The following is an 18,770-nucleotide window of genomic DNA, read 5'->3' as shown; positions in this document are numbered from 1 at the left end:
AGTATCCTTCAAAACTTTGTAAACTATTCGATTATTATATAAATATATTCATTATTATATACTAAAAGAATTTATTATAATTTGTTAAAATACGACTGCAACTGTTATACTCGTAAATTATAAAAAAAAATTTAATAGATAAAAAATATTAGAAAAATATCTATTAATACACTGATTTAATATGCCATGTTTCTCACTATGTGAATGTGTTTAATTTAAATTTGAATGTATATTTTGTAAGTTCTATAAAATTGTTGAGTGATTGTTTAGAAATTCTCAAACAAATTATGTTCTTCATTCCCACGATAATAAATTTTATGCATACAATGGAATTCTACGAAAAATCATTCGATCTTGTGATAAATTTCGTCTGTATTTATTTATTCGTATTATACTAGATCATTGGCCTTTAAATTTATCAATTATTTGTATTGGTCGAGCCTCTGTTATAAATTCCAAATATCAATGGTCAAAAATCACTTTTTTGCAAAATATATATATATATATATATATATATATATAAAGTTATACTTAGTATTACTCTATCTATATATCTATATATTTTTTTTCAAAATGAAAAAAAAAGAATGAACAAACGAAATGACCCCAACAACACACTACTTTGCTTACTGAGTTCAAAATTTTATTAATAGTTAGTTCATGAAATTTTTGAAGAAACATTCAATAATTAAAAATTTAATTATATATGTTGTAACTTTATGTTTGAAGTTGAATTTATATATTGTAAATCTAAACATAAATCCACAAATTGATCTTTTATAAATTTACAAAAACATTAAAATACCGTAAAATAATATATACCGTATTGTTAAAAACTTAAACTTTATTTTATTATAAAATAAAAATTGTATAGAGTGAGATTTAACAATTCATTAAATATATTTCATTTATTTTAAAATTACATTTAAAATTTATCACAACAAATTTACATACAGTTCAATATTAGATTTAATCAATACATCCTTTTAAAACATTTTTGAGCAAAATACGCATGCTACTTTTTAACAAAAGAAATATGCCGAATAATAACTCATAGTTTATATAAAAAATCTGGGAACTTATTGTTTGATATATAAATTTTTTTTAAATTTAATGTACAATTTTTTAAAATAGAAATGAGAGCAGAAAAAATTGTCAATTTTTATAAATCAGAAAAAATATGAAAAATATGTAAACTGAAATAATAATAAATATTATAATCATTCGGCAATTAATATTAATTATAAAAATATTATTATATTTCTAGAAGCAAACAATATTTTTTACTTTGAAGATGCTTTTTTGAAGCATGTGTATTTCATTCAATTTACAATTATTATAAAGGAAAAAAACTGTCGAATATGGAGTCACGTTTTACTTTAAAATTTCAATAAAGTATTTTAATAAATAACATGTTTAATGAATTTAATATTTTTCCATTTATTATACAACAGAGAGAATGCTTTATATTCAAAGATTTATGTTTTAAAATAATTTTTCATAAAGGTTTTCATAAACGATTTTTATATTTTAAATACATTAATTTTTGTAATTTTTTATAATAATTAATAAAACAAATTTATTCAGTAACAACAACATTCAGTATTAAAAAATTATTAAACAAGATAATGCTAATATTAATCAAATGTGATTGCAAAATTTATTTTCCACAAAATATTTTTTTAAATAAAACAGTGTCCCATATTTCAATGTTTTCATCCTAAAATCTAATGAATATCATAATAATTTACAACAAAATATATCATTTCTTATTTTTGCATCGATGCATTGAATAAATACCAACCTGAATTTTTCAAAGTTCAAAGTTTTTATTTTTATCGACATTTAGATACTTTATAAATATATATTGAAAAATATAATAAAATTGTATATACATATATCTTGCATTGAATAAGGCTAGAATAAATGTTTACGATGAAGAAATTATGTTATTTACTATTTTTATATATTAATTTTTTATTATTAATTTATTTGACGTTAAAGTACAGAGACTAATATTTAATTATTTAATTATTCACTTTGGTTTCATTAAACTTTGCCAATTATTAATAATACAACATGAAAAAATAATGCTCTATAAATCTACTATACAATTATATAATAAATATTTCAATCAGACAAAATACAAAACTAGATTCTCTTCACATCATATTTTTCCACTTACTAATTAATATTAATATAATTTATTAATAGTAATAAATCTAATTATAAATACTTTTATTAGGACGCTTTTGTTAAGAATATAGGACTTGGTCGATTAGTTTTGGTCGTTTGGTAACCAAAATTTTTGATATTGGTAATATATAGATAAATATTTATTTTGATCAGAACAGATACAGGACATTTCTAGTCCTAGTTTTTTAGTTGTCCTCCCTTTTTACCAGTCTACAAGTAGCAAAATTTTGCAACAAAATCAAGTTGGTCAATAACTTTCTGATCTTTCACAATCTTAATTTGATTTAAGAAAATTACTGATGGCCATATAGATAAATGTATTTTAGAAGACAAAGATTGGTCCAATAAGGCCAAAAAATAAAGATTACTATTTGTTTTCTAAATTTTTCCGAAATTATTTTTACAAAAAAATCTCAGAGGAAGAGTTGAAGAAAAATATATTTGCCCAAAAGATAAAGAAAAACAAATTGAAAGGTTGAACGTTTTCATCGTTCACTTCAAGAGAAAAATATTATCTCTTTTCAGTAATCGGTTAATTTGAGACAATTTTTAAGCCAATAGTTAGGCTATACCTAAGGGCAAAAAATGATGGTTAATCCAACTTTTTGGCTGGTCTAACCAATCAAAAATTAAAAAATTCCAATATCTTTCATGTTACTTCAAAAACTTTACAAAAAAATCACGTGGTAGGAAAACATCAGCAATTGGTTAAATTCAAGGGCCAAATCTCAGATAAAATAAATTTATTATGATAATGCTATTTTTCTGGTCTATATCAGTATGAGTTGGTATTCACAAACTGTCAAAAAACTATTTATTCGCTGTGGGATCAGATGTTCTACACATAAAACCTAACCTTCAAAACGTAAGCGCACCTAATAACAATTTTATCAGAAGTGCAACTTGTGGATAACACATATGTGAAGTTAGAATTTATATGCAAAAGGCCTTATCGAACAGCAAATACATAGCTTTTTGACAGTCTGTTACTACCAACTCATACGAATATATGCCCGGAACATAGCATTACTATAACATTTATATTTTCTGGAACAAAACAATTTCCAAAAATATAGCTTTAGTGTTTAAACTGTTTTGATTGCAAATATAAAAATAATTTAAATAATTATACACAATAAATATTACTAATTTATCAAAAAAATAGTACTCTGATAAAAAATAATGTTCTGAAGACACTTTTATGTATCTTTGCATTCAAATCTAATTTGTTTCGATTTTAAAATGCATTTCATATTTTTTTATATCTTAGCAAAAATATAAAATTAATAACAAAAGATAAATTTTATAATACACCATTTTGTATAGTTCCTTCAGGTTCATCTTGCTACTTGTTTTTATCTATTAAAATCAATAAGATTTAAAAAAATATATAATCCAAAATAATTTTCTTACATAAAATTCCCAAACTCACCATATTTGCATTATCCTCTATCATTTCTCATCCGAATTTTTAAATTTTTCAGCCTTTTGTGCCTTAGCATCCTCAGTGAGTTCCTGCCACCGATTTAGATTCTTTTGACATTGTGTCAACAATGGTTTAGTTTCCGGAATCAATCTGGCCAAAATGCTGTAACAAGGTATGCAGATTCCTGTCAGGAAACCTACCTGAGACCCAGGTTGTTCTTCAGGTAGCTCCCGATCCATCATAGACATCGGCTGGCGACCTGCTGCCCTTTCGGCATCACCTGGAAATGGACATATTGATACCAAATTAAAATAGATTAATACCAGTTATAAAAATATATATATATTTATTAAAAAAACACGGAAAAATAAATTCTTGTAATTAATGATATCAATAATTATTCAGTGTTAAGACTTTGAAACAAATCAAATATAAATATGTATCATCGTTTCCAAGTAGACTGATGGACATCTGAATTTGGACTTTTGATCTTTTAACATATTCTAGATTCAGATACACTTTGCAATGGTTCATCAATCGCTTTGTTATTTACTAATTATTAGTTCATTAGACTTGTACAATAAAAATCGTATTATAATTGTGATAATTTCAAGGGTTTTGCAAAAATCATTAAATCGTAACATACAAGTCAGAAGTAAATTTTGAATGAATTTCTTGAATTCGAGAAGCTCAAGGCATAATATTTTGATCTTATCATTAACAATATTTATTGACAAAATCTCTTCATTCAAGTTCTGCCTTATTATTTTATAAATTAGTTATTTAATTATAAAAAATTCAATAATTTTTCAGTATATCAAAACATTGCCACTACTGTAGAAATATTTGTAATAAAATTTTATTAATAAAACTTTTATCAATTGCATAATTATTAATCTATTTTTTAAAATACCTCCTTAAATTCAATGTGATTTAGAGCCATGATAATATCTATGACTAACCTAATAAAAAATATAAAAAAAATATAATTTATATATATATATATATATATATATATATATATATATATAAATATATATATTATGATATATAATAATAAATATATATATATATATATATAATTATATATATATATATATATATATATATATTATAAATATCAAATACTGAAACTTGAGGATACATATCCTGATTTTATATGCTATTTTTATGCAACTCCAATTAATCGTTTTACATTATTAGAGGGGACTATCATTAGATTTTTTTTTAGAAATAATGCTCTGAAAACCTATTTTCAACCGAAATTATATTTTAGATGAATAATTTCAAGTAAAAACTATTATTTCACTATTGCTTGATATCTAGCTAGTCAAAGCTGGCCAAAAAAGAATAAGTCTTAATATTGTGATAGGATATAATGTAGAATGCTCTGGAAAACTTTTCTCAATTGAATTTATATTTTAGATAAGTAAATACGCATATATAAGAACTACTAGATATCAAGATGGCAGAAGTTGATTAGATAATAAGTGTTAAGATCGTGATATGATATATTTCTGAACGCTCTGGAGGCTATTTATAATAAAATTATATTCTAGATGTATAATTTCAAGTGAAAATTGATACATCAGTACTGCTCGAAATAAAGCTGACTAAAGTTGATTGAAAATTAGGTGTTAAAATCGTGATATGATATAAAAAAATGCTCTGAAAGTTTATTTTTAACTAGATGACCCGACAGATGTTGTCCTGTACTCACGTATACAATTTTTTAATATAATATACTAATATTTACCGTTTATCTAAAAATAATAATTATTCTTTTTTAAATTACTATTCGCGCCAAAAATAATATACATTTATAATATGGGCAATTGTATGTATTCATCTTTACTTTCCCATTTATTGTTAGAAATTTTTAGGAATTTTAAAAATATTGTGGAAAGATTAGTAAAAGATGCAAAGAAATTATATATTGAAAAAAAAAAACGATATTGAAAATTTAATATCCGAATCTTATTTTGGCGTCCCCTAAGGCGTGCGCTTGTATTTTTCGCATGCATCGCATTCAAGGTAGAAAGGGCCATACATATACTGTATTTAATATTATTTTAATTTCTGGCACATCTCAGCTTTTTTGGCAATAATAATGTAGGCATTTCATTTTTCTTATTCATATTCAGAAATAATTTATTTCTACAATATTAAATATACATCCCATTACTTTATAATCACATACATCCTAGAAAATATCCTTTACAAACTTCAGAAAGATTTATCAAAATCCGAATAATAGTTTAGGAAAAGAATACAGTGAGTGCTTTTAATTTAATATGAGCTTCAAAGAATAGTAATAAAGCTCAAATTGATTCTACGTTTTAGTTCAAGAACGTTTGTATGTGAAAAAGAAAAGAGCTGATTTTAGGGTTTTCCCGGCAATTATTCGATTTTTTCGCCGTAAGAACCATCCTTGGACTTCAACGAACATTTTAAAAAAAGAATTGGCCAAATTGGTCCAGGCTTTGTTGAGTTATGCACTTACCAACACATTTTGTGATTTATTTTTATATATAAGAATGATATTATATTTTAGATGAATTATTTCAAGTAAAAACTAATATCACTACTGCTTGATATCGAGCTGGCCGAATTCGATTATATAATAAGTGTCAAGATCGTAATATGATATATGCAGCAATCGCCTAAAAGGTTATTTTCACTTAAAATTATATTTAAGATGTATACTTTCAATTGATTGAAATTAAATTGACTGCTTGATATTAAGCTGACCGAAGTTGATCCCAGTAGCTAATATCAGGTAGTCACGTTAAGCTCCTATCAAACACATAACACCTGATCACATACTTTAATTATTTATTTATCTATATATATTTAATTATATATTTATGATTATTTTTAAAAATATTCTAAACCGTAAATTTTCATTGGTCCTTACCTTGTTGATAAAATTCTTCAAATATAACTTTAACAGTTTCCGCCTGGATGTCCCAAGGTTTGGCACTGGCGGACAAATCGCTCCCAGTCATACATAAAGCATGAACCAACATTCTATGTTCTGGCATATTCCAGGAAAAGTTGTCTTCTGCCAAAAGCATGCTTAATCTTTCCCGATTTGGGAAAAATAGAGCAAGATCCGTCGCCAAAATGCAATGTTTTAGATGACTCAGAACGTATTTGTATTCGCCACTGGTCAGTTTGGCAAAAATGTTGTGGCCTTCCTGGAAGGGAAAATTGATAAGGATAAAGGACTATTTTTGGCAAAACAATTGAGTTGTTAGTACCTGTTGTAATATCGTGACAGTCTGATTGAAATGATGATGTTCCATGGTTGATGTACTGTAAATAGCGGCTAAAGGTGATTCCATTTCCATCATGAATTTGTTGTTTTTGCCTCTGTGATCCAAATCGTGGCAGAGTGCACCAATGTACATAGCCAGACACTAAAAAATGAAGATATACTTATTTTGTGATAAGACAAAATTGTCAATGAATTTAAATAACGCACCAATAATTTGCAAGATTTGCCAAGAGAATTTGAAAAAGTCGAAGTTAAAGAATATCAAAAATTTTTGGAAATTTCTGTCTAAAACTACATTTCTTGTGTAGACATTTTCAATTTTTCCTATAGATCATCATATCTTACCTCATTTGGCCTAAAGACATTCCGCGAATGTTTAATTATGCAATACATCGTATTGGCAACAGAAAATCCGTGCGTCCAATTATGGTACGGAACCCTCCTATAATTTTTCTTTACGGTCAGAGTGAATCTTATAAGACTGTTCAGCTCAAATCGATTCAAACCAAAAATATCAATAAACATTGACATTGCATTTATAGCCTTCTGATAATCATCCACTTTGAAGGGGTCGAAGTAGTAGTCGTCTAAATCGGGGACGTATTCTGGAATTCCTGGGAAATAAAATAAATTATCATACTAATCATCTTTTGATATATATCTTAAATTTCATCTGAACTGGTTAAATAAAACGTGTTAGTAGTAACTGCATTTTACCCCTGCCTATTGCTTTATTAAATTCGTCTTCTGTGCACGTGTTGTGGTAACTTAGAACCTCCAAAGCAACTCTATATTTTTGTTCTGATCTTTTGATTTTGTCGTATAATTTTGCATGATGAAGGGCCAGCCCACAATATACAGCAAACATTTCAAAAGCTTCCTCATCTTCGGAGTTGAAAGTTCCAGTATGCTTATTCACCATTTGGACTACTCCAATTATTGATCCTCGGATAAAAATAGGCATACATAGAATAGATTCTGTCCTGGGGGAAAAAGATACAGAGTAATGGATAATTATACTAGCTAGTAATATGGTAATTACTTGTATCCAGTAATTTGATCAACTTCTCGATTAAACCGAGGATCAGCATAGGCATCAGGTATGTTCAAAATTTCTCCTGTCAGAGCAACTTGACCAGCGATTCCAGTTCCCAGAGGAAACCTAAAGTCATAAATTTAGTTATTCAGATATTTCTTTGGTTTTACAATTAGTATTTTTACCTGATTTCGTTTTCAGATTTCTTCTGCATTTGTGATGGGTAAGTACTTGTCCGGCTGGGTTGCGTTGTTAAGGATCCTTTTGCATCAATAGGCGAGTCAGATTCTTGAGAAGCAAAAAGATTTCTGAAAAAACATATAATTTAGACAAAAAAATTCTTTGGAAGATGTATGAGTACTATGTAGGGTTTGTCGATTTTCAAAAACCGGTTATTTGGCGAAAATTATGAAATTCGAAAACCGGTTTCTTAGGAAAAAAAGTCGGTTTACACTATATAAATGGAAAATGACAAATATAGTCAAATATAAAAGATAGATGAAAGCATTTTGATTCTTGAATTCATATCCTTTCTATAGCATTTGATATCTTATCAGTCTATGGTTCCCAGAAATTGTATATTTTAATTTATATTTTTATACCAGTGTATATATTAATTTAAATCAATGTGACTTCTTCTTGAAGAAGTAACTTCCTTTACTCAAACTTAAAAAAAAAGTTTTAAACCCTGGAAGCTACAAATTTAAGAACAAAAAACTTGGAATTATTAAATCAGACTTTAAAAACAATTAAGCATAATTTGGTCAAGTTTTAGAATGCTTAAAATTAAAATAAATTAATTAAAATTATTCGGAACAGACAATACCTGAGATTAGCTTAATTTTTTTTTTAATTTTAGTTTTATGATATTAAAAAGTATGAATCAAAATGTATCTAATATTGTTTTTTAATTTGATGATTTTTTTTATTTAGATATGTATTATTTTTATTTATTCGAAAACTTTCCTTTCACTACCATAAAAATATTTTCATTCTTATATGTGAAAATTATACATGAATACGAATAATTATTTTCAAATATATTTAATCAAGATTAACTATTATTTTTTAGTTCTACTAATTAAAATTAAATAATTTTGTTTACTATCTATAAAATTGAACAATAAATAAATTCAGTCAAATACTGCTCTAAATCAAACTAAATTTGCGGATAAATTACAGAATATTCGAGCAAAAATTTATTTTCTATATAAAATTCGAAAACCGGTTAAAACCGGTTTTTTAGTAAAATTAAAATTCGAAAACCGGTTTTCTGAAATGTCGGTTTTTGTATAAACCCTAGTGCTATGCTTACCCAAAAGAAGCTGATATGATCGGATTCGATGAACCATCATGTGTATCATCGTGCACATATTTATTTTCATCTTCCACTCCTACATCAAAAATTTTGGCATAAAGTTCATGACTTTTGTTATCTACCAAAAACAAGGAAGCCCTATCAGCATCTACTAGTCTTTGCGCAAAATTCATAACTTTTTTCACCAGCATGTCTATACTGACCATGTCCTGGAAAATTGACCTAGGGAAGAATAAAATTATAACAATCAGCAAATGCAATATTTTTTGAACGCTAATAAATTTTTATTACTTGACGACGGCCAACAAGAAATCGTTCAATTTCCTTTGTTTTTGTAATCCTAGGTACAATTGGGCATAATGCAAAGCAATTCCTCCCCAAACCAAGTAACTGCAGGATATTTCTTCGTCTTCTTCGTGAAAGGCTCCTCCAGTTTGTTCTCCGCGTCGCCACAGTTCGAGAACCGCTGCTAGATGACCATCGGATTGGATCATTGGTTGGCAGAGGATGTGTGATATGTCTTCTAACTGGTTAAAAATAAATAAAAGTAACGATTGGTAAAATAGAAATTATTCCTGACCAAGATTTAAATTCATTTATCGAATTTTTGGAAAAGCTTAAATTTATCTGCTTCATTCACTGAAACATTTTCAGAACAATTGTAGAAGTTGGTGATGGAAAGGCTACCATCAACAAAATTAGATGCGTCTAATTATCACTTTTTGAGAAACTTCAGCAAAAAATGTAGAAATTGAATATTAGTTATATATATTATTTACCATGTCGGTTGATTTTTCAAACAAATCCATTCATTGATTATCTGTCTTCACGCTCAGTGCATTTGTCAAAAGCCAATCGCTTTTCATATTTTTAAACGAATATTATATGGTAGTAAAATTATAAAAAGTAAAAAAAACTACCAGTATATATAAGCTGACATAAAATCAATAACTTATAGAAAAATATTATGAAAAAACATTGCTGATGGAAATCTCATGTTCTGCGGAAAATCGTTCAAATATTAAATGAGTTCATCGATAAATAATTATAAAAAGTTTTCATAAAAGTTTTCTAGGAAAATAAAAATATTCTAAAAGTATTGTTTGAAACTTTTTAATTATATAAAATCAAACCAAAAGTTCTAAGAAATTTATTCAAATGAGTAAAATTTATTCAATTACCTCGTCTGTAGGGTTGTCCAAAAATCTTGGATCATTATTGTTTCTGGTCCATCGTACAGCTTCCCTAGATTTGGCTACAAATCGTACAATAGAACCACCAGTTTTAGTTTTTCCATTTGATCTTTTTAATTTGTCATTTACGACTGCTAAAAACAAAAAAAAATCGATTAATATATGATGAATTAATATAAAATATAATTTATTGATATACTAATTAGGCAAGCAAAAATTTAGAGCTCACTGAATTTGAATTTAAAATCAATTCATATATACTTGTGCAACGATGTTTGTGGACAATAAAATTTGTTCTTAAGTATAGGGTCCGCCAAATAACTTTTTTTTTTAATTCTATAAAAAAACTACTGATTTTTTTAAATTTGAAATAATAGTTTTGGTTTGTAAGGGAAATGCAAATGGCAGCCTAACTTTTAAATGGTTGCCAAAAAATCAAAATGGATGCCAAAATGGATGCCAAAAAATCAAAATGGCTGCAAAAGTTAGATGGCGGACCCTTTATTATTACCTTCTGGTCCCGGATGAAGTAATAGATGATTTTCCGGTTGTTTTTGATTTTGCATCAAATCCGGATTAATTACATATAAATTAAAACCATCAGCACCTACTGCTGATGATATACAATTGGCTAATTCCCAAAGTACTTGGGACTTTGCAGGACGAAAATGCAAGGACTGCGTCAAATCCTAGAAAAATAGATTACTAAATCATCCTAGCACATGTATGAACTCAAACGAGAAAAAAATAGATCATAAAATCAAATCTTTATTAGTGCAGTTACAATATTAATTTTACCATTTACCGTTCTACCATTATTTGTATTTGGCACACCATGGAGTGGTTTTTTAATGTTCGGCAAATTTTGTTTAAATAACTGATTTTTTTACCTGTAACATTTGTCGTTTATCTGCATGTACACAAAATTTCCATCGTGATAGACTAGTTTTTCGGCCCTTGGCAGCCGCATTATTTCCACTATTTCCATAAGCACATGGATCGTTGCAACCATCCACGCACTTACCAGATGGTGTATTACCTGATTGCTAAAAAATGAATAAAATAGTTTGGTAAATATTGAAACTAAACCAAGAATTTAAATGTAATTCAAAATTTTGTTGTAAATAAATTTTCAACCTGTTGCAACATGGCTTTCCTCGTTCGTTGCGTTTTCCTGATCATCCATCGTTCTAATTGTTCTAATTCTACTTCCTCCATCAGATACCTCTCCAGGAAATCTGGACGAGATCTCAAAAATGCTGTCACCTGGTTGCATGATTCGTCTACTCAAGAAGAAAAATTTAAATTATCAATAAATTAACAAAATTATACTCTACCATAGCTTATAAATAAAATCAATATATGATAAGGTTGTGAAGGCAAAAATATAGGACAAAAATATATATAGGAGAGCCGTCTTGCAGTTTATGCTGCATTTTAAATTCTAGGATAATCTAAGCTTTTATCTATTACGATTTTATTCATTTATTTATAAAGATAATTATATAAGCAGTAGTCCATAAATGTCACATCCCAAAAATATATTTATATCAAAGATGTAATGCATATCTTATGTCGTTATTCAACAAGAGATGAAGATCATATAACATTACGCCAGAATTTAACAAGATGATATCAGATATGTATCGAAAATATACAGAAATATTTTTTTGACGAAAATAGATGGAAACGAAAAATGTCAAATCGTTTGAAAGGTGATACACACGTTGTTAATGTATAATATTATTTATAAGATTTTGAGGGGATGTAACAACTAAATTACTTTTCAAAATAGGAATGGTAATTGCATTAGTAGAGGAATGGATGTATGAGTTGATTAAAATTGTTACTTGAGTTCAAGTAATTTTGGTTTCAACTTTAATAATAAATTAATAATGTTCAACTTTAATAATAATTAATAATGTACCTTAGCATGTGCAACTGATTTCAATTTAGAAAATAAATACATATGGTACTTTGTGTACTTATTTGCAATGCTACGTGGTACGTTGGCCATGCAGCTCTTGTTAGTAATCAGCAAAATTATTGTTTTTGTTTGTATTTTCTATGCGAAAAACAATTAAAGTGTGTATATATATATATATATATATATATATACAGTGGTGTTGTCGAGCCGGAACGCGCCGGAACGTCGTTCCGGCAAATCATTTTTGGGGCGGAACGCGTTCCGGCAAAAAAATATATAAAAAAATCGCTACATACAGAAAATAATTTAATAAGTATATTTTATAAATTATTATTCAACTAATTTTTATTAAATGTTCTTATTATTGTAATAAACGTCGTTCCAGCAAATCATTTTCGGGCGGAACGCGTTCCGGCAAGAAAAAATATAAAAAAATCGCTACATACAGAAAATGATTTAATAAGTAAATTTTATACGTTATTATTCAACTAATTTTTATTAAATGTTATTATTGTAATAAACATACATACATGTGCACAAAATGAGTTTTGTAATAATTTTTGTTTTTTTCCTTTTCGAACGGAACCGGAAAAAACATGAAAACTTGTTTTAGAACCGGTTTTTAAATTTTAGCGTTCCAGCAAAAAATATTAGCACAACACCACTGGTTTTATCAAAGTCGTTTTTAATTTAGTAACAAATTGAGGTGTATGAACTGAAATATTAATTACAATCCAGTAGTGTATTTCAAATTTCACATATGTTACTTTAAGACCGAAAAGTGTCTGACACCCTAATATTGCGGATATATAAGTTGGACTTGTTTCGGACATAGCGGGCGTTAGTCGAATAAAATATATAATTTAAGACATTCATATAATGGAAATTGATTGTAGCGAAAAAAGCAATTCTATAAATACAAAAGCATAAGAACTCTTTTGCTTTTAATTAAATTAAAAAAAAAAATTTTTAATAATTCGATGAATTTTTTGCCATCTAAGGTAAAAATATAAGCCGTTCGATCGCTTGTAAATTTTTACAATCCAAGATCTATTGGTAATTTTTTTTAATCATTGTTTTATTGACATTTATTTAGTAGTAAATTAGTTGACAATTTATAGCAAAAGAGTTACCCTGATATTTCAATAGACTTATCGTCTCAATTTCGGCCTACAATTTGAGATTTGTATCCATATTCATAAAAACTTTGATCTTTTGAAAATCTGATGAAGGTTCTGTGGAATTGATGATCACTCGATTATTGTGATAGATTAAAAAATTGTACTCCTAGACTAGTAATTCCCAACGTGGGGCGCACGCCCCAAAGAAAAATCCATTTTTAAATTCAGAGGGGAGAGGCAAATTAAAAAATTACACGACTTTAACCCACTTGCTTTGGGTGATTTGAATATAATTTGTAAATACTGTTAAAAATTTGTTAAACATATTATGATCAATTTTTCCATATATATTTCCATAGCTTAGGTAAATACGGATCCCTTTTTAGGTCTAATGCAAACTTTCTTAATATTACGGATTATAGAAAAATTCCAAATTCTGTATATATTAGTCTGTATATTTATAAATTGCCATACCTCTCAAACAGCGGTATAATAATTTGTATATTATATTTTTAAATTTAGAATTTTTAGAATTCAGTAAGTTGCGAGACTAAGAACACCTTAAGGGCGTATTCTACTGTAGAAGCATGAATTTTGGCCGGTTTTTGAAGCGCTGTATAAAGGAAACAAATAATATTTTTTATGATTTGTTTATTGATATTTTATTATTACATAAAAAAAATTATTAACAAAAAAATAGAATTCACAAAGTTATGAGCAGTGAAAGTGGGGGCTCAAAAAAAAGAGGGCGTCCTGGGGTGCATGGTGCATGGATCACCTCCTGGTGATCCGAAACATAAAAAATAGATGGATTCTTAATTATTATAGATGCCGCTATCGTATGAATCTGGATAAGTTAAAAAAAATTTTTTTGTTTGAATGGCGACAGTTTGAAAAAAAAATTTTTTTTCATGTTTTTTTTTAACAATTCCGAATTTTCTAAAAATACTAAATGAAAAGTTATAGTTTTGGGAAAGGTTTATGCGATAAAGCGATATATAGAGAAGATCCTCTCCAAATTTGAAGTAAATCGGTTCATTAGAACTCGAGATATCCTTACCGCCAGCTCGAAAAAAGTAGTTCCGAGAAAAACGCGTTCAAAGTTTTGAGACTCGGTCGGACCCAAACCGAGGCCACGTCACTTAAACGGATATAACTCAGGAAATAATAGTGATTTTGAAAAATTCTTTCAATGACATATTTCTGAATAACTAAACTTTGAAAATATGAAAAAAAATTTTTTTCAAAATTCTACAGTAGAATACCCCCTTAATTCAGCTCGCACAAGTTACTCAAGCATTTAATAAAATTTATAGTTCTATGTCTATTGTCGCATAGTGCACACAATCGTTTAAAAAAGCAAGTAATTAATTTTTTATGAAGTGATAACGGCAAAGGCAGCAGTAAGGTGTAATCGACGCCTTAACGGATATTTTAGATATTTAATATCGAGATAAAATATCTCATAGAAAAAATAATATTTATAAATTAAATCTTATATAAATTCGCATTTCTTATACGCTAACACCTACATCATAAGTTCCTATTCGTGTATTTCTATAGCCTTACGTATGCCTATACGTTGCATTCTATACTACATGCCTTACATCTATACCATGCGCTATATTTCATCACATACTCTCAAATCCCTACATTGTATACCGAATACACCTAACCTATATCTACTATATATCCTATTACCTATATTTTTTTACACGCTACATTAACCCTACCGAGAATCGAACCCGGGTCCGCCGCGTGGAACGCGACGACCTTAACCACTACACCACCGTAACGTTACAATCAACCGTCTTTTTTCGCGTGTCGTCGCGCCACCTCAGTATTAATTATCTAATTAATTAGAAAATGACCCGCGGAAACAACAGTGCGTCCCATATTATATTATTAATGGGGGTACCCGATAGAGTAGTGGCTAAGGTGCGCGACTTCCACGCGGAGGTCCCGGGTTCAATTCCCGGTATAGACAATAGATAATATATATAATAGGTAGAGATAATACATAGAGCGTAAGGTAAACCTATATAATATAGGTGAACATATAAATTAGACAGTAGTATTTATTTATAAGAAGTAAAAGGTATGTAGGTATATAATAAGTTAATGACGGTATAGATATCTCACGGTATGATAGATAATAGTATGATAGATTAAATATCTATATATGATATACAATAATATAGTATAGTATGATAGGTAATAGGTTATCTATCATATTATTAATAGAATATATAAATTAGACAGAAGTATTTATAAGAAGTAAAAGATATGTAGGGTATATAATAAGTTAATGACGGTATAGGTATCTCACGGTATGATAGATAATAGATATCTATCTATGATATACAATAATATATAATAGTATAGTATGATAGGTAATAGGTTATCTATCATATTATTAAGATAAGTCTTATAAAGTATTGTAATAAATCTTGAGTACGTTTATATCATAATAAATACATGTAGGTACTAATGAATACAAATAATACCAGAATAAATATAATTAATGTCATTGAAGAATATAAATTATATACTCAATGATTCCCTTATACTTGTACAATTTAATGTATAGACTAGCTGTATATAATAGAGTTAATTATAGAATAAGTCAATATATTACATTTGTGAGTTCTTATCGAAATTTATCAAATTTTTTGAACCGGTTTATGAACCGGATTTTAAATTTTAGCGTTCCGGCAAAAAAAATATTAGCACAATACCACTGTATATATATATATATATAATAGTATAAAATAATACCTGTAGCACAACTTCCATCGCAAATGCCTCCTGTTTTTATAGCTGGTCCACAGCCGCACCATGATCTTTGACTCTGACTTGAGCCTGAAAAATAATTAAAAATTAAAATTAAATATTGAAATAAATGAAATGACCGAAATGCCATAAAAAATTAGAAAATATTCTAAAACTTAAGAAATATATTTATAATTGTGGAATAACAAATTTATGAAACAATTATTACCTCTCCGTAGGGTAAGTTATAGTAATCGTCCAAAAATCGAAAATGATAAATTTTGCAGATCTTAATGTTTTGAAGGTTTCTGAACATTTTGGCATACCTTAGAAAAAATCGATGTGTGTGTATGTATGGATGCAATTTTTCGTCTAAGATTTTGGGTAGTTGGATCAACCGATTTGAAGGAGTTAAAAAAAATTCAATTCCTACTGATGGGAGTGACGATTCCTACTGATGGGAGAGATATATGGATACAAATTTTTGTGGACGATATCGGGCGCACGGGTCAACCGAATTGAATGATTCAAAAAACATTCGATACTTACTGATAAGAAGACTGATGATATCTGGGGTAAGGCATCTTTTTAAATTTAAATTTTGGCATATTTTACAAAATATAGATGTATGTGTGTGTGTATGTATATACATAATTTTTTGTCCACGATTTCGGGCGCACGGGTTAACCGATTTGAATGATTCAAAAAACATTCGATTCTTACTGATAAAAAGGACAATAATTTTTGGGGTCAAACATTTTTTTTAAATTTATTTTTTTTTAATTTACATTTTGGCATATTTTACAAAAAATGTATGTATGTGTGTGTGTATACATGGATACAAATTTTTGTTGACGATTTTGAGCGCACAGATCTACCGATTTGAATGATTCACAAAACATTCGATTCCTACTGATATGCGAAAGACGATGATTTTTGGGATAAGACATTTTTTTAAATGTTATTTTTTTAATTTAATTTTTTTTTATTTGAATATTACAAATAAGTCGGATTTTACTTAAATTCTAGCTAAAATTCTTAAGTCAACTTATATACTTCAAATGAATAATTTTATTTCTGCAATTTAGTTTATATAATTCTTAGAAATATGAAATAAGATTCTTTCAAAATTTGCTTCGCTTAATTAAGATTTATTTATTTACTTTTCATGTAAACATGTATCAACGTCGTCGGCCAATTTAAAAACTTTCATATTTTGTCTATAAAATACGAATAATGATAGATACAGTATTTATAATAATCTATTTGAAAACATTCACTACTCTTCATACCGCACGCAAAGTTCCAGCAACTTGCCTTAAGGCACGATGCCATGCACCACTAGTTTAATTATTCAATTATTTCCATAACTATATTTGAACAAAATATATATGCTAGGGTATGACAGGCCACAAAGATCCAATTTTACTTCGAGCAATTATTTTGTGAAAACGAAACCATTTATACCACAACAAATAACACATATCAAACAAACAACTATCTGACTATATTCAGTAAAACTCCCAGTTAATTTATCTTTGCAGACATATGTTGTTTTTTTAAAAAAAAGTCACCTGGCCCTTTTTACTTCATAGGCGGGGTATGAAATAAATATTATTTTCTGATTTAAGGCGATGATTGATTACACATCAATTTTCCTCTACTTAAAAATAGTTTTATTAAAAAAAATCCTCACTTTACTTGTTTTGGAAATAATGGTCGTGAACCTCTTCACCCGCAAACCTTCAAGCCTAATTCTCTATCCCAATTGAGAACAAAATATAAATCTGTCAAAGCAAGATCTATAACAAATAAAATTCACTAAAAAGTTTGTTAAACTAATAACAAGAATTAAATAAATATCCACTTCCCCAAATAAGATCTTCTACCCCCAACTTTTCTTCCATTAAAAACATCCCATCGCCTCGTTAGGCAAAGTCAATATAAACTGATTCACCCTCATTTTACTTAGTCCATAATCAAATTTTCCTTATCCTTAAACTAGAAGAATAATGTCAATAACAGTTCATAATCAGATTACCATTGCCATTCCCCATGACTGACTCTAAAGGTTCATCCGCCCTGGATCAATAATAGTTTCGAAGGAAAATGTCAGGAAATCCTTTTGTCATTTTTCTGCAGCTCATTTTTCCTGAACATTCGTCGTGGAAATAAAAGATCGAGCTTGTTATTGGAGACGACTGTTTGGAAAATAAATAGAAGAACTAATGACTGCCGTCAGTTTTGTGCTTTTGTGGAAGGAAAACAATAATAGGACAAATGTCAAAAATATTGACGTGAGTGAATTTTTTGACATTTGTGAGATATAAAATAGATCAATTGTCAATTTGGTCGGAATAAAAATATTGCAAAATATTGTTTATAAAATTTGGGCAAATTGAATCTCTTTATTTCTAGACCAATTCTATTAGGTAGGAAACAAAAGTCCAATTTGACTTTGTGCAAATATATTGTGAAAACCGAACCAATCGTATCACAAT

At 28.0% G+C, this 18,770-nt stretch overlaps 1 protein-coding gene across 5 annotated transcripts in view; it reads right to left on the bottom strand.

Moving 5' to 3' along the window:
• Positions 1-3,521: 3,521 nt before the first annotated feature.
• The window catches only part of LOC113374708 (probable 3',5'-cyclic phosphodiesterase pde-5), a 70,199-nt gene continuing 54,950 nt past the window's right edge, over positions 3,522-18,770 (bottom strand). Inside the window, exons 2-16 of one of the 5 annotated variants that reach the window (XM_026614683.1) lie at positions 16,276-16,359; positions 11,587-11,735; positions 11,340-11,495; positions 10,961-11,138; positions 10,438-10,583; positions 9,548-9,783; positions 9,254-9,478; positions 8,124-8,246; positions 7,945-8,064; positions 7,620-7,885; positions 7,248-7,516; positions 6,886-7,044; positions 6,540-6,822; positions 3,629-3,902; positions 3,522-3,555 (exon numbers count right to left, since the gene is read on the bottom strand). In XM_026614683.1, the coding sequence (XP_026470468.1) occupies positions 3,649-3,902; positions 6,540-6,822; positions 6,886-7,044; positions 7,248-7,516; positions 7,620-7,885; positions 7,945-8,064; positions 8,124-8,246; positions 9,254-9,478; positions 9,548-9,783; positions 10,438-10,583; positions 10,961-11,138; positions 11,340-11,495; positions 11,587-11,735; positions 16,276-16,359 (2,648 nt within the window). In that variant the 3' untranslated portion in view covers positions 3,522-3,555; positions 3,629-3,648. The remainder of the gene's footprint in view (positions 3,556-3,628; positions 3,903-6,539; positions 6,823-6,885; positions 7,045-7,247; positions 7,517-7,619; positions 7,886-7,944; positions 8,065-8,123; positions 8,247-9,253; positions 9,479-9,547; positions 9,784-10,437; positions 10,584-10,960; positions 11,139-11,339; positions 11,496-11,586; positions 11,736-16,275; positions 16,360-18,770) is intronic. The other 4 variants (XM_026614704.1, XM_026614697.1, XM_026614710.1 and 1 more) reach the window with 4 other exon arrangements.

Source organism: Ctenocephalides felis, unplaced genomic scaffold (assembly GCF_003426905.1).
Source record: "Ctenocephalides felis isolate EL2017-DRISC unplaced genomic scaffold, ASM342690v1 CF-g0.4_SCAFFOLD_00845, whole genome shotgun sequence".
In the NCBI taxonomy this organism is placed as follows: Eukaryota; Metazoa; Arthropoda; class Insecta; order Siphonaptera; family Pulicidae; genus Ctenocephalides; species Ctenocephalides felis.
The sequence above is the reverse complement of the archived record's forward strand: the minus strand, read 5'-3'. Positions and strand labels throughout refer to the sequence as shown.